The 16647-nt window shown below is 44.0% G+C and overlaps 1 protein-coding gene across 1 annotated transcript in view; it reads right to left on the reverse strand.

The window, feature by feature from the left end:
* LOC137540773 (keratin, type I cytoskeletal 19-like) overlaps nt 1-16647 on the reverse strand; it is a 38187-nt gene that overhangs the window by 13641 nt on the left and 7899 nt on the right. Inside the window, exons 2-3 of the mRNA XM_068261926.1 lie at nt 3558-3640; nt 828-984 (exon numbers count right to left, since the gene is read on the reverse strand). Of these exons, the coding sequence (XP_068118027.1) occupies nt 828-984; nt 3558-3640 (240 nt within the window). The remainder of the gene's footprint in view (nt 1-827; nt 985-3557; nt 3641-16647) is intronic.

The following is a 16647-nucleotide window of genomic DNA, read 5'->3' on the forward strand; positions in this document are numbered from 1 at the left end:
CTCTGAACATCCTGGCCTGGTGGAGTGTCCAGACCAGCAATGAGAAGCAATGGTGTATGGTGTGTTATCCAATCAGGAAAGCCATATCTCTACTACGGTAATGGAGAAATCAGATAAGTACTTCAATCGCGTATGTTAGATATGTATATGTATGCCGCCAGTGAGCTGTACGCAGAGTGAGCCAATTGATGGCTTACCCTGCTGCCGATCAAAACACCGGCAGCATAAAATACTATTTCCCCTCCAAGTCATCGCAACTTCCTTGCAACCCACAGTCTTTTTCCATGTTGGCTGAACAGATGTGGTGATCAGCATTATCTAAGCAATTGGATACCACCATAAATCTTGCTCTCTTAATATTGTAACCCCTGTTCGGGGCTCCAAGAAAGGAACAGCTTCTTCCTGATATTGTGCTTGGTGTAGTTTAGATGCTCAGAACATAGCCAGTTGAAACCAATGCCGAGGAAGAGCGAGCACTCGCAAAAGCATTGGTAGCACTATATTATTTGCCTAATATATCATCTTTTCCTTGAGGAGGTAAGTTATACTTACACTTTTTTGTTCTTTGGTGACTCCGTAACTATAACTAAACTAAAACAATATAATGTTTGCCAATGATCATTGCAAAATAAAGTGCCAAACTAAAAGCATAGAATTCCCATGAACTGCAGCCAGATCTGCTTGGGTTGTTTGGGATTTATGAAATCCGTGGATTCTATCAAACCTCACTTGGTAAAGCACTATTCCTCGTGGCTCTAAGTCAAAACTATTCCACCAAAACGGTGACATTCTGGAAGCATGTTGACTAAAGAGCAATTTACACTCACCTCTTCATGGTTCTTCTTCAGATAGGCCAGTTCCTCCTGCAAAGACTCAATCTGTAGCTCAAGGTCAGCTCGGGTCAGGCTCAGGTCATCGATCACTTTGCGGAGACCACCAATGTCTTTCTCAACTCCAACTCTCATGGCCTGCTCGGTCTGAAATCTAAAGGGAATAAGATTTCAAATGTAAAAGGAGTGTTCTGTGTTTATTCATATATGCATGACTGAATTATATTATTATGACTGCCGCCGACCTCTGATATCAGGGACTCCAGTGCATAAAAGTAAATTCTGCACATACATAGTTAGTAAAGATTTGTAACTGCACATGGAGGCGGGACGGCACATGTTCTGTATTGCACAACCCAGTTATGTTGTGGACTTTAATTGGGGTAACGGGAACAACAGATGGGACCAAGAGGACACTAAGGTATCTTAAAGAGTATGAGGGCTGGAAGAAGCTCCAGGTAAGTAAAAGTTAACTGTTTTTTCCCCGTCTCAGGTTTGCCTTAAAATTGGCATGATCAAAGGCAGCTGCCCCAAGAGGGGCAGTATTCTGGATGCAATAAACAGGGATGCTCATCCGGATTCCGGATATCCGGGTAACCCGGATATCCAAACTTTTTTACGCTATCCGAGTCCGATTCAGATTCCGGATTTAAAAAAAAATCCGGATAGCTATCTTCGGATATTTGGGCACATAACGCGGATATCCGTGGATATTGTGCATATCCGGATCCGAAATACTGTAACTAAGGAGATGATGTTCTGGAGCCAATCAGAGGGCTCCCAGCAGAAGCCCTAGCAACCAATCACAGAGGGGAACCCTGGTCAGCCCCACCTGACCTCATTGAGCCAATCAGAGGGCACCCAGCCTAAACCCTGGCACCCAATCACAGAAAGGAACACTGGCCAGCCCCCATGTATAATAATGAGGGCTGCCATGATGAGACATATCGTCTTAGCTTGCTGAATGCTCACTGAGAGACATGCTCCAGTGCTGGTGGCTTAGCAAGGGCTGTACACAGTTATAAACCAAAAGCTGTTCAGTGATTAACCTCTTCACTACTATCACTACACTATTATAAACCGTTAATTAGCTTGATTGATATCATTGTATGACAGTCAGAGTGTGTGCTCCAGTGCTGCCGGCCTAGCAGTGATAAACCGAAAGCTGTTCAGTGATTAACCCCTTCACTATCACTACACTATTGTTAAATCATTAATTAGCTTGATGTCATTTGTGTGACAGTCAGAGTGTGTGCTGCAGGCAGCTGCTATGTGTCTGTGTGTGTGATGTGCACAGACCAGGCCAGCTGCTGCCTGCTGGCCAGCTATTAGCCTTAGGTATAGGTTAGGGATTAGGTGATAGGAATACTGTGTTATTGTGTAGTTAGTACTGTAGTACTGAAGCCAGTGTGCTAGTAGTTGTTAGAGTAGTAGTACTACTGTGTAAGCTTTCTACAGAACTGCTGTGCTGTGAGCAGTGCCAGTGTGACAGTTAGTGTGCACTAGTGTCATCTCCTCTGCTGTCTGACTGTCACTTGGGCACTTGGCACGTGTCACTTGCCACATGTCACGTGGCACGTGTTACGTGGCACTTGCCACGTGTCACGTGCCACTTGCCATGTGTCACTTGCCAAGTGTCGCGTAGCGCTTGCCACGTGTCCCGTGGCGCTTGCCAAGTGTCATGCGGCACTTGCCAAGTGTCACATGGCACTTGGCATGTGTCACTTGGCACGTGTCACTTGCCAAGTGCTACGTGACATGTGCTAATTGCCAATTGCAACGTGCCAAGTGCCACATGCTAAGTGCCAATTGCAACGTGTCACGTCCGGCATGCTCCTGGCACACATTACACATGCTGTTGCTGCTGCCTGTGCAGCTCCCACCACCAGGCCAGGGTGCCACAGGCCACTGATACCACTTACATTTAACCCAAAACACAATTGCTGCCTAATTTTTTGGAGGTGTCTTGACTAAAAACTGTCATGTCCCAGTTGTGCGGTTGGACGTTGGACACGATGTGGGCTGCACGACCACTGTCTGGAACCTAGGCCTAATGTTAATTGACATCATCAATTAGTGTTTCCCTTTAAAAAATAATGATGATACATACCCTAAAAAACGTTTTAAAGCAATTTAAAGGCCACTTCCGTTTTTTCTATCCGGATATCCGAATCCGGCCGGATACTGAGGTCAGATATCCGATTCGGATTGGAAAATTCTGAAATCGGATATCCGACCCGGATCGTATATCTGGGTACCCGGATCCGGATTTTGAAAAGGGGTATCCGAGCAGCACTGCCCATGTGTACATTTATACATTACTTTTCCTGTGCCACCACCTAAGCGGTGCTCATCCATCTTCAGAATCCTCCGCTCTTCACATACACACCGCCAGCGAATAGCACGCAGCGCTTGTGTGATGTCATGCTGGCTGCGTGTATTCCACAAATGGAAGAGCGGGAGTTCCAGAAGACGGATGGGCACCGCAACACAGGACAGGTAATGTTGTATAAATGCACACATGGGGGGCACATTTACATACTGGGGGGCAGCAGGGAGGTGATGGACTGAGAGATTACATGCTGAAATTGATTAGGAATTGGCCTGCGGTGTATGGGCAGCCTACAGATCTCTCTCTAATCAGATTCTATCAGAGATGTGTCTCTTGGTTAAATATACCCATCATCATTAGATTTATGTCCACCTTTAGAAGTAGATTTGACTTACTTGAGACTGAAGTCATCTGCAGCCAGCTTGGCATTGTCTATCTGCAGCAGAATGCGGGCGTTGTCCAAGGTGGCGGCCAGTATCTGCAAAAATACACGGAGACAATTACTTAATGATTATCTTTCTTGTATTTTGTTTGAAATGGTAACATTTAAATGAAAGTTATGCAAAGCCATAAATGGAGGCTGCCATCTCTAATCTCCCTTAAAGCGGGAGTGTCACCATATAAATCAAATTTCAACAGCAACTGGTCTGAGTGTATTAAGTGATAAAGATGCTAATCCTGCATTCCAAACTTGCAAAACTTTTTCTGCTGTTATGGTTTGTAATTATCACATACTTTAGGAGCACTGGCCCTAGTGCCAAACAGTGCCAAAGAGTTTAATGCTGGGAGTTCTTTTTATCTATAATATATTTTTCCCCTTCCATCTATTTCCCTGCCTAGCTCCTTATCGGAAACCCCCTCTGATCACTTGTGTTTACAAACAAAGCTGAGGTGACTCAGTGATTGGAGGATAAGACAGTGCAGTTCCTAGTATACACCTTAGTGGGAGTGTCTGAAGACTCTGGGAGGAGGGCAGCTAATGAATACACAATGAGCAAGAGAAGGGAGGGGGGAAAACAAGAGTCAGGGGGGATATGATGTCAGCATTAGCTTGGCAAGATGGCTGCTGCCTAGAATAGGATTTTCTGCTTTTCCTTTATAGAAATTCACAGGAATCATTATGTGGATAGCACAATACAGTTGATATGTAAGTAGAAGTAGTATTTATCTACTTCTATATGTGTTTTTTATTTCTAGGTTAGCATGGGTGTCGCTTGTTCTTTAAAGGAACTCCGAGCACCTCTCATGGGCATGCCTTTAAGACTCTGACCAGTACTGCAAAGTACTTAAAGATGCATACCTTTCTGTAGCTTGTGCTCTCCTCTTCTATTTGATGCCTGAATCGTTCTACACCAAATAGTTTTCATTTGATTTCAATTTAAAAATCGCAGCTGGTTATAACTTCCGGGTCACCCCTGTCTTCTCTGTTAGAGAAGTGCATCACTGAATGAAGCAGGAAGAGGAAGTGACACGCATGGCCATTGCAAGAGGCTCCTCCAGAGGGGTCATAGCATGACTTTGTTGGAAGTCGTCTGGCTTAAAGGCATGCCCATGAGAGGTGCTCGGAGTCCCTTTAAAAATGTCAGTTACCTGATCTTCTGACATTTGTCATTTTTGAATGTCGTACCTGTAACAAGCATGCAGCCAGTGGAGTCAGAGCAGAGTTAGAACATTCATAGGTGTAACATGAGGCCCAATACAAAACATGAGGCCCAATATTTTCAGATTTTATTACATTAAAGAAAACCCGAGGTGGCATTTCACTACGTTAGTGGGGCACAGAGGCTGGTTGTGCACACTAACACCAGCCTCTGTTGCCCCATCGTGTGTCTCGAAGACCCCCCTGATCGCCGCTATAGCCCCCGCAGTGCTGGCGACACGCAGCGTGTCGCCAGCACAATGTTTACCCTAGCGCTGTCTGTCAGCGCCGCTCCCCCGCCTCCTCCGCATCGCCGCTACCCGCCTGCGTCCCTTCCCTCCAATCAGCGGGAGGGAAGGGACGCGGGAGGGTAGCGCCGATACAGAGGAGGCGGGGGAGCGGCGCTGACAGACAGCGCTTAGGTAAACATTGTGCTGGCGACACGCTGCATGTCGCCAGCACTGCGGGGGCTATAGCGGCGAGCAGGGGGGTCTTCGAGACACACGATGGGGCAACAGAGGCTGGTGTTAGTGTGCACAACCAGCCTCTGTGCCCCACTAACGTAATGAAATGCCACCTCGGGTTCTCTTTAAGAAACGATAAATTAAGGTTATACACAATATTATACAATTATAACGATTATACATATATTATTGTTTTTTTAACAAACGTAATTATACGTTTTATTTTCAAAACAGGGAAGGTTATCTTATTCACAATTTGCGATCTCATGGACATTATTAAACGTTTTCAGTTTTGAAAACATTGTAAACGTAATACAACACAATATTTATATAAACGCTATTAGCGCTTATTGTTTACACCACGTGCCCTTTTTGCATGGATGCACACCACTGAGCTAAGCTGATCAGTAGCAGGCTCTGTGGGTGATACTTCTATTGCCCCTTGATTAGCAGCATCATGCTGTAAAGAATGAATAGAGCCGGCACAGACTGAGAAGACTGAGATTGGAGAAGATTGCAACCAAAAATCTACGGAACTCTGTACTGCAGGAAGAGATCTTGGGCTTGATTTAAAAAGTTGCCCTGCTACAGCAGCGTAGCTTAATGATGAGTGTAGAGAGAGCTATAATTGCCTGCACACGCTATGCAGCCATAGCGTGCGCAGTGAAATTACACTGTGATTAACTATTGTAAAGGGCGCTCCACTGAACCCACCTGGAGTCCGGGGAGTCCAGTAGCTTTAAAGGGAAGGTTCAGGGAGTGGGTAAAAAAAAATCCATATCCACTTACCTGGGGCTTCCTCCAGCCCGTGGCAGGCAGGAGGTGCCCTTGCCGCCACTCCAGAGGCTCCCGGTCGTCTCCGGTGGCCGACCCGTCCTGGCCAGGCCCGGCTGCCAGGTCGGGCTTTTCTGCGCTCCAATCTGCGCCTCACGGGGGCGCGCTGACATCATCGGACGTCCTCCGGGCTGTACTGCGCAGGCGCAGTAGTTCTGTGCCTGCGCAGTACAGCCCGGAGGACGTCCGATGATGTCAGCACGCCCGCGTGGAACGCAGAAGAGCCCGTCGTTGGAGCGCAGAAGAGCCCGACCTGCAGCCGGCCTGGCCAGGTCGGGTCGGCCACCGGAGACCACCGGGAGCGTGTGGAGCGGCGGCGAGGGCACCTCCTGCCTGCCACGGGCTGGAGGAAGCCCCAGGTAAGTGGATATGGATTTTTATTTTTTTTACCCACTCCCTGAACCTTCCCTTTAAAGTACGAGATTCCTGCACTTTGATTGGCCCTGTAGGTTGCCTGTCCCGACGGCCTCCGGGCGGGTTCAGTGGAGCGCTCGTTAAGAGTACCGAAGCGTCCTTTATGGCCCCCTGTGTTTACAAATTAGCTGCTCTGCCACAGTAAGTAGATAAGATTCCTGAACCGACACAGCTGAGAGATCAAGTTACAGTTATTATTAGTTACAGATGAGGGGGAATTAGACAGGCTAACTCTCTAAATACATATAGAGTACATTTCTCTATGTTTTCCTTCCGTCCTGTGCAAGAGTTCAGGTCCACTTTAACCATTACTGCCACTGGGACGTGAGCCTGTGTGCGTGATCGTGCGGGCAGAAGCCGGCAATCGCGATGTTCCCGGCAACAGGGGGGATTGGCGGCAGAGAACAAAAGTTCCCTAAGCCAATCCGTTCTGTCCGCTTAGAAGGGTCACTGTTTTTGTTCAAAATCAGTGATCATTCTTAAATAGTACATCCGCGCTCCCTCCCACTTGCTTGTTTCCGCTGCTCTCACCACCAATCGTTAGATTAAAGAATGGGAAAATGTTTCCATTTATTCATCTCCCCTCTAGGCCACCGTGATTGCAGACATAAATGGATGCCTGCGTCACTTCCTTAGTTACAGTGTAACACATTACTTCCTATTAAAGAGACTCAGAAATGAGTCATCTTGCCTTTTTTTTTACTTACTCGAGACTTCCTCCAGCCCCACAAGCGTAGATGTATCCCTTGCCGTCCTCCTGTGATCACCCATTCAGCCGCCGTCTACTCCCGGTACGTGGCTCATTCAGACTCAGTCTGACTGAGTGACGTCAGCCGGGGCCTTCTGCGCTTGTGCGCATGCGCAGAAGGACCGCCACTGATGTCACTGAGCTGCTTACCAGGGCTCACCGAGGCTCAACGGGACATCGCAGGAGGACGACGAGGGACACATCCATGCTTATGGGGCTGGAGGAAGCTCTGGGTAAGTAAAAAAAAAAAAGAAGTAAGACTCATCTCTTTTTAAGCGTACTTATCGTATTGGAAGTAATGCGCAAGGACATCTTGTGGCCAAATAGTAAATGGCACCTACATACAATAAGGGACAAACATTTTTTTAATATTTATGTCAAGGGGGTATATTATTTTTAAATTATGGGCATGTTATTCGTGATGGATGTAAAGCTGAAAAAATGCACCTTTATTTCTAAATAAAATACTCTCGCCATACATTATACTAGGGACATAATTTAAATGTTACAATAACCGGGACAAATGGGCAAATAAAATGTGTGGCTTTTATCCACAGAAGAACATTTTATTTTAAAACTATAATGGCCGAAAACTGGGAAATAATGATTCTTTTTCAATGTTTTTCTTATTATTCCCGTTAAAATGCATTTAGAATAAAATAATTCTTAGCATAATGTACCACCCAAAGAAAGCCTAATTGGTGCCGGAAAAAAACATGGTATAGATAATTTTGTTGTGATAAGTAGTGATAAAGCTATTGGGAAATGAAAGGGAGGAGCGCTGAAATGTGAAAATTTCTCTCATTTATAAGGTGAAAACAACCCCCGGCCTGAAGTGGTTAAAGTGAACCTTAAACCAGAAAAAAAATGAGTTTTACTCACCTGGGGCTTCTACCAGCCCCCTGCAGCAGTCCTGTGCCCTCGCAGCCAGTCACTAATCCTCTGGTCCCCTGCTGCTAGCTAGTTTCGTTTTTGCCGACAGGCCTGTCAGGACTGGCCACGCGTAGCTTTTTCCGCATTCCCGACTGTAATTAGCGCTATTGTGGGCCGCAACGTGTACAAAAATGCACGCGTAATGTGGCAACACGTATTTGTGTACGCGTTGCGGCCCGCAATAGCACTAATTACAGTCAGGAATGCGGAAAAAGCTATGCATGGCCAGTCCTGACGGGCCTGTCGGCAAAAACGAAACTAGCTGGCAGCGGGGGACCAGAGGATTAGTGAGTGGCTGCGAGGGCACAGGACTGCTGCAGGGGGCAGGTAGAAGCCCCAGGTGAGTAAAACTCACTTTAAGCAAGCTGTTTCTATATGGATTTCAATAAGCTTGGCTACGAAACATATGGCCCAGCTAGGAAACATTTATACCTGGAGCCGGGCTTAAACAGTTTCCTAACGTAGTGATAAAGTTTCTGTACTGCGTGCCAACACTCGTAGCTGCTCCTGGCAAGTGTCAGTTTCTTACAACATTGCCCAACAGGTAAACAATGGCATCATTGCTCACTATTAGAAAGTGGTTTCAATTACTGAGGAGAAATTATTATATAACACCCCGGCATTAGGGAACGTAGTAGTTTCTCATTAAAATAATATACAAGAGCACTTGCCAAAAATAAATTATAGTCATCAAACCAAAATTGGCAAGGCTGAGTTACAGCGCACAGCTCTTATCAATAATTCAATGCGTAAATAGCAGACAATCTATGCTTCATAGTTTCCTTTCTGAATCACTTGTACTTGGAACAGAATGATGTATAGAGATGGGTGTGTTAATGTTCCCTATTTTTATTGTGGTTGGAAGGTCTTATACAATGATTCTTTCATAACAAAGGTCCCCTCCCTTAATCGTTTACCGGTCGGTGTGGCGTTCTACTTTCCCTAAGGTGTGTTTGATCAAATATCAAAGCTTATTAGTGTCAACCGTTCATGCAACTTCCAACTGCGGCTTGTTTGCCGATTTCCAGGAATTACTCTATTCCAGTGTGACCACACGGTGTAGGACACCACACTCAACTGTAGCCAACCATATTTATTTCACTAGACTGTGCTACACCATGATCAGGGATGGTCGTAGTCAGCCAACTTCGCTACGCTGGAACTACGCGTATTTTTACGCAAATACGCTTCGCAATCTACGGCTATGTAATCAGAAACTTCACTACGTTTGCATTTCGTAGACTACGTGTTAACTTACGCAAGTTTCGCGTAGTGCGAAGCGTAGTTTATGCGACCGCTTATGCCCTTATGCGGAAAAATTTCCGCAATAATCTTCAACCTATTTGCAAATATAAGCGAATATAAGCGTACATTCCACCGTCCAATGCGGAATTGTATGCGTATAAAAGGGCAATAATATTTCTGCGCATGCTCAATGATCGATATAGATGCAGTTACCACACGCGTAGTTGACTTCGCAATACATACGTCAACTACGCGTAGCGGGCAAAGCTTCGCATAGCGGGACTACGACTACGCGGAAATGTGTATGTGTAGTTCTTAAACTTCGTCTACGAACTACGATGCGTAGTTGCGTACTACGACGCGTAGATTCGCACTGGCGTAGTTTACGAGCAACCCTGGCAATGATCTGACTAATTATGTTGAGGGGGGGGGGAACCAGTACAGGATGGTGTGCACTTCTTTGCATCTCTGCTAGTGTTTAGTCCTCATCTGACCCTCCAGTGTAAACACATTTCTCACAAGAGACCAGCACAGGCAGAGATAAATATTTTAGCTTCTGAGACTGATGCTAGCTATTCAAAATATCAGTAGCATTGCTTAGGCTAATGATTTTTGGTTGGGGCTCAGGATCCCACCACAGGGCTAAATAGTCCACCTTGGGATCTCCTAGGTGTGAACTGGAGGTGAGGTGCAGTAGCAGCAGAGTGATACCTTGCACTCTGTGGATGTCAGTAATGACAGATTTGGGTGATGTGGAGTGAAATATGATGCAGTTCCATCACTTGGCCCTTCATTATAGTCTGGCCCGATGCACCATACATTTAGTGCTGAAGATAGGACAGCTGCAGGAGGCAAGCAAGCTAAAGGTGAGTATAGTGTGTTTATTGTATTTATACAAGTGCCATACAATTGCCCCAATGATATGAAGTGGAAGGGGAGGGGAGGGAAACTACCTGAATATGTTTGTGGGCACAGTGCTTGCTTATGTTAATTGTTTTGTAATAAGGGGATATACAATCTCATTATGTTGTTTGGGGAGTTGTGCTGCATAATTATGTTGTTTCGAGGCTATGCTGCATAATTATGTTGTTTCGAGGCTGTGCTGCATAATTATGTTGTTTCGAGGCTGTGCTGCATAATTATGTTGTTTCGAGGCTATGCTGCATAATTATGTTGGGAAATACGGTGAATATGCCTGCTTAATCATGATTTAAAATTCTATAATTGGTTATTGTGGAACACAGAAAAAACAGTAAATATGCTATTTTATTATGTACCCATATGGCTATTTGTATGATACTAAGGACTTGGGTTTTTTTTTTCTTTCCTCCGAGGAGGCTTTGTCCAAACTTTTCCTGAGAGATTTGTCATTGATTTCTAGTTATACCCCCAGTTTCTAGGTTCACATACATAGTTTGGCCATGTTCACAAATGTTTATGCCCACTTTTTGCTGCAATATGCAGAACATGCAACACAATTGCCTTTGTTGGTGTCCAGAGTCTCTCTGGATTTAACACAATCCTAGTAGACCTCCAGTTCAGAATTTAATTCATATCCATATTTCTCAATAAGAAAGATAACAGCATCTATGAAACTTAAAGGGGCATTATGGCGAAAAATTGTAAAATTTAAAATGGGTGCAAATATAAACAAATAAGAAGTACGTTTTTTTTCCAGAGTAAAATGAGCCATACATTACTTCTCTCCTATGTTGCTGTCATTTACAGTAGGTAGTAGAAATCTGACAGAAGCGACAGGTTTTGGACTAGTCCATCTCTTCATGGGGGATTATCAGGGATTTACTTATTTTTCAAAGCACTTAGTGAATGGCACTAATTGCTCTGTCCAACTGCCAAAATCTGTGTAGCGAGCAGGAAAGCTGGCCAGCATCATTGTTTAAATCCTTTTTAGGGAATATCTTCATAAAGAATAAAAGCCTTGCTGAGAATACCCTATGAAGAGATGGACTAGTCCAAGACCTGTTGCTTCTGTCAGATTTATATTACCTACTGTAAATGACCGCAAAATAGGAGAAAAGTAATTTATGGATTATTTTACTCTGAAAAAAACATACTTCTTATTTGTCTATGTTTGCACATATTATAAATTTTACAATTTTTCGCCCTAGTGCCCCTTTAAATAGTTCCCTCTCTGACCAGGAAGATGAGTAGACACCATGAACAATGTCATTTAGATAGAATATGACGTCATATATTAAAGTGAACCTGAAGTGACTAAAATTATTTAAAATAAACACATGATGTACCTGCAAGTAACAATGGTCTCAATTCACTAAGCAGTTTAGACTACTAGTCTACAGATGGTTTTTAGTCTACTGATAGTTTGGTGTAATGTTTAGACCTGTGTTTAGGCCTGGGCTTACATTCAGTAATTACACAATTCACAAAAGGCATACAAGGAGTAACCACGCCCACTTTTTCCGACAGAGATTAGATCAGCTGATTCCTGTCGGTAAAGTAATTCTGTGAGGGATTTTAGATGTGAGGATGGAACCTTTTGAATGAATTATGCAGGAGCTTAATTGTATGCAGAGGAGAGCTCATCAGAGGAGAAGGATGTCAGTCATAGCTACTCATTTGTGAATTGCATCTTTTGATCGTTTCCCCTGCTTTACCCACCTACTTACCAAATGGTTTAGACCAGGTCTAAAACAGGTCTAAAACATTTGGTAAAAGCAAATTCCCCTTTGATGCAACTGACCAAACCATCAATAGACTAAAAACCATCAGTAGATTAGTCAAAACTGCTTAGTGAATTAAGGCCATTGAGTGTTTTGTAGCAGCCAGAGAGCTTTGCAGCAGCAGGGAGATCCGTCATTCGGCTCTGCCGACGCCCAACTCACCGTCGCCATGTACATGCGTCTGCCTTGTAAGACCTTATTCGTACTGCTTGCTTTTTTCCTCCTATACATTTTTCTGCAATACAGGAATGGATTGGTACTAGCAGTCCGTACCAGTCAATAGGTCCACTCACATCAAATATGTTTACATGTTCACATTTGAAAAAGCAAAATATATACATTATATAATATCTTAGCGTGCTGCTTTTTTCCATATACTATGCAGGTTTGCACAATATATTTTATGTACACTTTATAAATTGGAAGACATACCGTCCGTATGCACAAAAACGTGTACTGTACAGCAAATGCATGTGAAACAGTAGATGGCTTACACTACATGCTGGAAAAACTCATGCTTTTTAACTTTCCATAGCAGTGCATTGTGAAAAAGCTTTCAGTTAAAATGCATATCGTGTGAACTAAGCCATAGGAAAACATGGGCATTACTTTGAAAATCAGTTGTTCTTTCAGCTACAACTGAGAACAACTGATATAGTGTAAAAGGACCCAAAGGGGCACTATGGTGAAAAATTGTAAAATATATGCAAACAGACAAATAAGAAGTACGTTTTTTCCCAGAGTAAAGTGAGCCATAAATTACTTCTCTCCTATGTTGCGGTCACTTACTGTAGGTAGTAGAAATCTGACAAGTGACAGGTTTTGGACTAGTCTATCTCCTAATAAGGATTTTTCAGCCAGGCTTTTATTTTTTATAAAGATATTCCCTAAAAAGGATTTAAACAATGATGCTGGCCAGCTTCCCGGCTGGCTGCACAGTTTTTTGGCAGTTGGACAGAGCAACTGCCATTTACTAAGTGCTTTTAAAAATAAATAAATCCCTGAGCATCCTCTATGAAGAGACGGGCTAGCCCAAAACCTGTCACTTCTGTCAGAGTTCTACTACCTACTGCAAGTGACAGCAACATTGGAGAAAATTACATTATGGCTCATTTTACTCTGGAAAAAAATGTACTTCTTATATGTATATGTGTGCACATATTTTAAATTTTACAAGTTTTCGCCATAGTGCCTCTTTAATGCTTTGGTATGCTTTAGTACGCAATTTTTTTCTCCATAGCAGTGCATTGTGGAAAAGCTTTCAGTTAAAATGCGTATAGTGGGAATTGTCCCACTTTTACCCAATGCACTGTCTGCTATGGAGAAAAAAACAACCCAAAACACGTATCAACGCATAACGCAGAACAGTGTAAAAGGGTCCTAAGAGTAAAGGTGCGTGCAATGCTAGATAAAGCTTGGCTGAGAAAGCCAATCCATTGTTTGCTGCATTCTGCCCCTCCTTTCACCTCCATAGCAACAGATTGATCACTCTGCTATTGCAGAATGACGTGTCTGTACAGGACTCAGCTTCCAAACTATCACCTAAAGGAATCAAGTCCTTTCCCCATGGGGGGAAAAAGCAGTTGAAGGTGTCTATGCACCTGAAGGGTTTTTAACTACTATACCATTTGGTGTGAGCGGAGCGGCAGCCACAGGACCGCCTTATGCCGATCGGCTTGCAGCCCTGGGGGCGTGTTTTGCTGGGGATCGCACGCGCTGGTGCACATGCATCCCCGCTTGAATGAATGAGCGATCGCCGCTAGGATACTGAAACTGCCATCTATTTACACAGAGCAGGATCATTCACCAGGCAACCTAGGCAAGTGCCTGGGGCCTAGTGGGTGTCACTTCAGCTTACCAAAAAGACCACAAGGGGGCCCCAAATCTACTACCTCGCCTAGGGCCCCGTTACATCTCAATCCATCTCTTTATTTACATAGTACAGCGCTGCGATCTACGGCTGCGCTGTACCGGGGACAGCCGCGTGACATGGCTGTACCCTCTGGAGGCAGGTAAGCGATCCACTGGCTAAAGCCTATGACAGCTGATCGCGCTGATTGGCTGGTAGGGGGAGAGAGGGCTGGGATTATTTTTAAAAAACTGGGGGCTGTAACTAGTACAGTGAAAAAGAAAAAGAAAAAAAACGCAGGGGTGCCAGGAGCCCTTATGGTGCATTATCTTCAAGAATTAAGAGTAAAATATACTCACAAGTGTGGGTTGCTTTAAAGGCAACCACTTGTACAGGAATGTAGGGAAGTCCCATCCCCACTCGGTCTTTATAATGGTTGGTCGCTGCTCCTTTGGAAAAAGGCTTCACTTCTGGTTAGTCGTGAAGGACCCCACTAATGGGGTGGTACAAAGTCGTTTTTCGAGAAGGATAGGAGGCGCCCTTGTAGTATGTTCAGTGCTCCCTTTGTACAAAGAGACTCCACTCGGCAAAGAGTTTAGAAAGTAGGTTATGTTAATTAGACTCTCTTTACAAATCACTTGTATAATTGATGTGCTATTTGACTGGTAAATAATACCAGTCTGTTCAATAAAGCCTTTAATATGAAAAAAAAAAAGAGTTTAGAAAGTTCCATTTAGCACCATAGACAACGCGCCTCGCGGCTCAAACCGCTTCCTCAGGTCAAGCACAGGTGCCTCTCAATGACGAAGTCTTTGTAAACTACAGATTTTTATTTAGCACAGGCAAAGCGTTTCGCGGGTCTGAGCCCGCTTCCTCAGTGCCAAATGATAAAAGATCAGTCAGCATAGGAGGCTTTCTTGACCTGAGGAAGCGGTTTGAGCCACGAGGCGCATTGTCTATGGTGCTAAATGGAACTTTCTAAACTCTTTCACGCTGATTGGCTGGCGGGATCGGGGGACAGCACACACAAAAATAGCCTATTTTATTAAAAAAAACACAAATATTTATATTAAAAAACAACAACAAGGGGGTGGGTGATCAGACCCCACCAACAGAGAGCTCTGTTGGTGGGCAGAAAAGGGTGGGGGGATCACTTGTGTGCTGGGTTGTACGGTCCTGCAGCGAGGCCCTAAAGCTGCAGTAGCCTATTTTGTAAAAAAAATGGCCTGTTCACTTAGGGGGTTTCAGCCCATGTTCCTTAAGTGGTTAAACTACCCATTGTATTAAATGGAATTTATTAAAATTGCCTTTTGTCTAGTGGTATCCATATTTGTCTCACCCCCATTCTACCTGAAAAACTTCAGCTCTATATAGAATATGATGAGCAATGTTAACTAGACGTCAAGAGAAAATAATGTCAGCTGTTCCTGTAAACCAAAAACATCCATGGCTGCATTTTATTATTGATTTCCGTACCAACGGACGCATGTGAATGGATCCATTAGGTTAACATTAGATCCATTTACATCCGTTTGTACAGTATACCTTCGGTTACGTTCTGGAAAAAAAACTCTAATGTGAACCGGGCCTAAGATAATTGTGGTACTTCAGTGTGTACACTTGAAAATGGTAGCTAAGCAAATTCTTTTTACACTACTTCTGTTTGCAAACATTTTTAAAAGAATATTGAGTCATAATGAACACTTTGGGATCTTCAGGAGAGGTAACCCAACCATACCTTTACTTTTTAAACTGCTATTAATTATTTTATACATTTTTGGCATCTCCGCCCTCAAGTATTACTCTTATACCTTTTTTGAGAGGTTGTATTTTTATTGTATCCTTGTTTTGTCAGGATCTACCTAAAACACTGGGAACACGACCTTCTGAAGGACCCTCGCAAGCCCGAAAGGGTTAGGGAAATCTTCAGCAAATCTTCGGGCAGCAGAAAGTCTAGAACCAGCCTTATAGCCTTGCAGAGATAAAATAGCAGAAATAATGGAGCAATGGGGCACTAGGTAGGTGTTTTAACATGAAAAACTGATTTTATTTTTTGGCGGGGCAGGCAATGAAAATAATGATTTGGTTTAGTTATCTTCACCATTCATTATTTACTTATCAGGCATCATATGGTCTCAGGTTGCAATCCCACACTAGATAATGGCACTTTAAGATGGCAGATGTTAGTTTGCCACCAGCAGTCCCAATGTAGAGTTTAGAGACCTCTGTCCCCTAAAGTTATCCCACATGTGGCAAACTCAAATGCACAAAGGGGCTAGCTGTCTCAGCGGGACAGCTCTCATGGTCTTACAAAGTCTTCTACCTTCTACTACTACTTGTAGGCCTACATTGAATTTGGAGTGACAAAGCTGAGTTCAGCTGTCACCAGTTGGTCAACACCCAGAAGAAATAGTGGACAGGAGCTTCAGTAGGTTTTCATTTTCGATAGTGTTGGAAACAGTCATCAGGTAGGCTAGAAGTTTGGCCACCAAACTTAAACCCCAATAACTTGTAAGAACAGCCCCCCAAATGCAGCACCAATCAACTCAGGAGCTTGAAAGAGGTCTAGGCTTTGGTGGCCCTTTGGGACTTGGAGCTCATCACCACCACACAAGGGGAAGATAAAGAGACTTCCAATTTTCAGAACACAAACTCTT

This window comes from Hyperolius riggenbachi, chromosome 12 (assembly GCF_040937935.1).
Source record: "Hyperolius riggenbachi isolate aHypRig1 chromosome 12, aHypRig1.pri, whole genome shotgun sequence".
In the NCBI taxonomy this organism is placed as follows: domain Eukaryota; kingdom Metazoa; phylum Chordata; class Amphibia; order Anura; family Hyperoliidae; genus Hyperolius; species Hyperolius riggenbachi.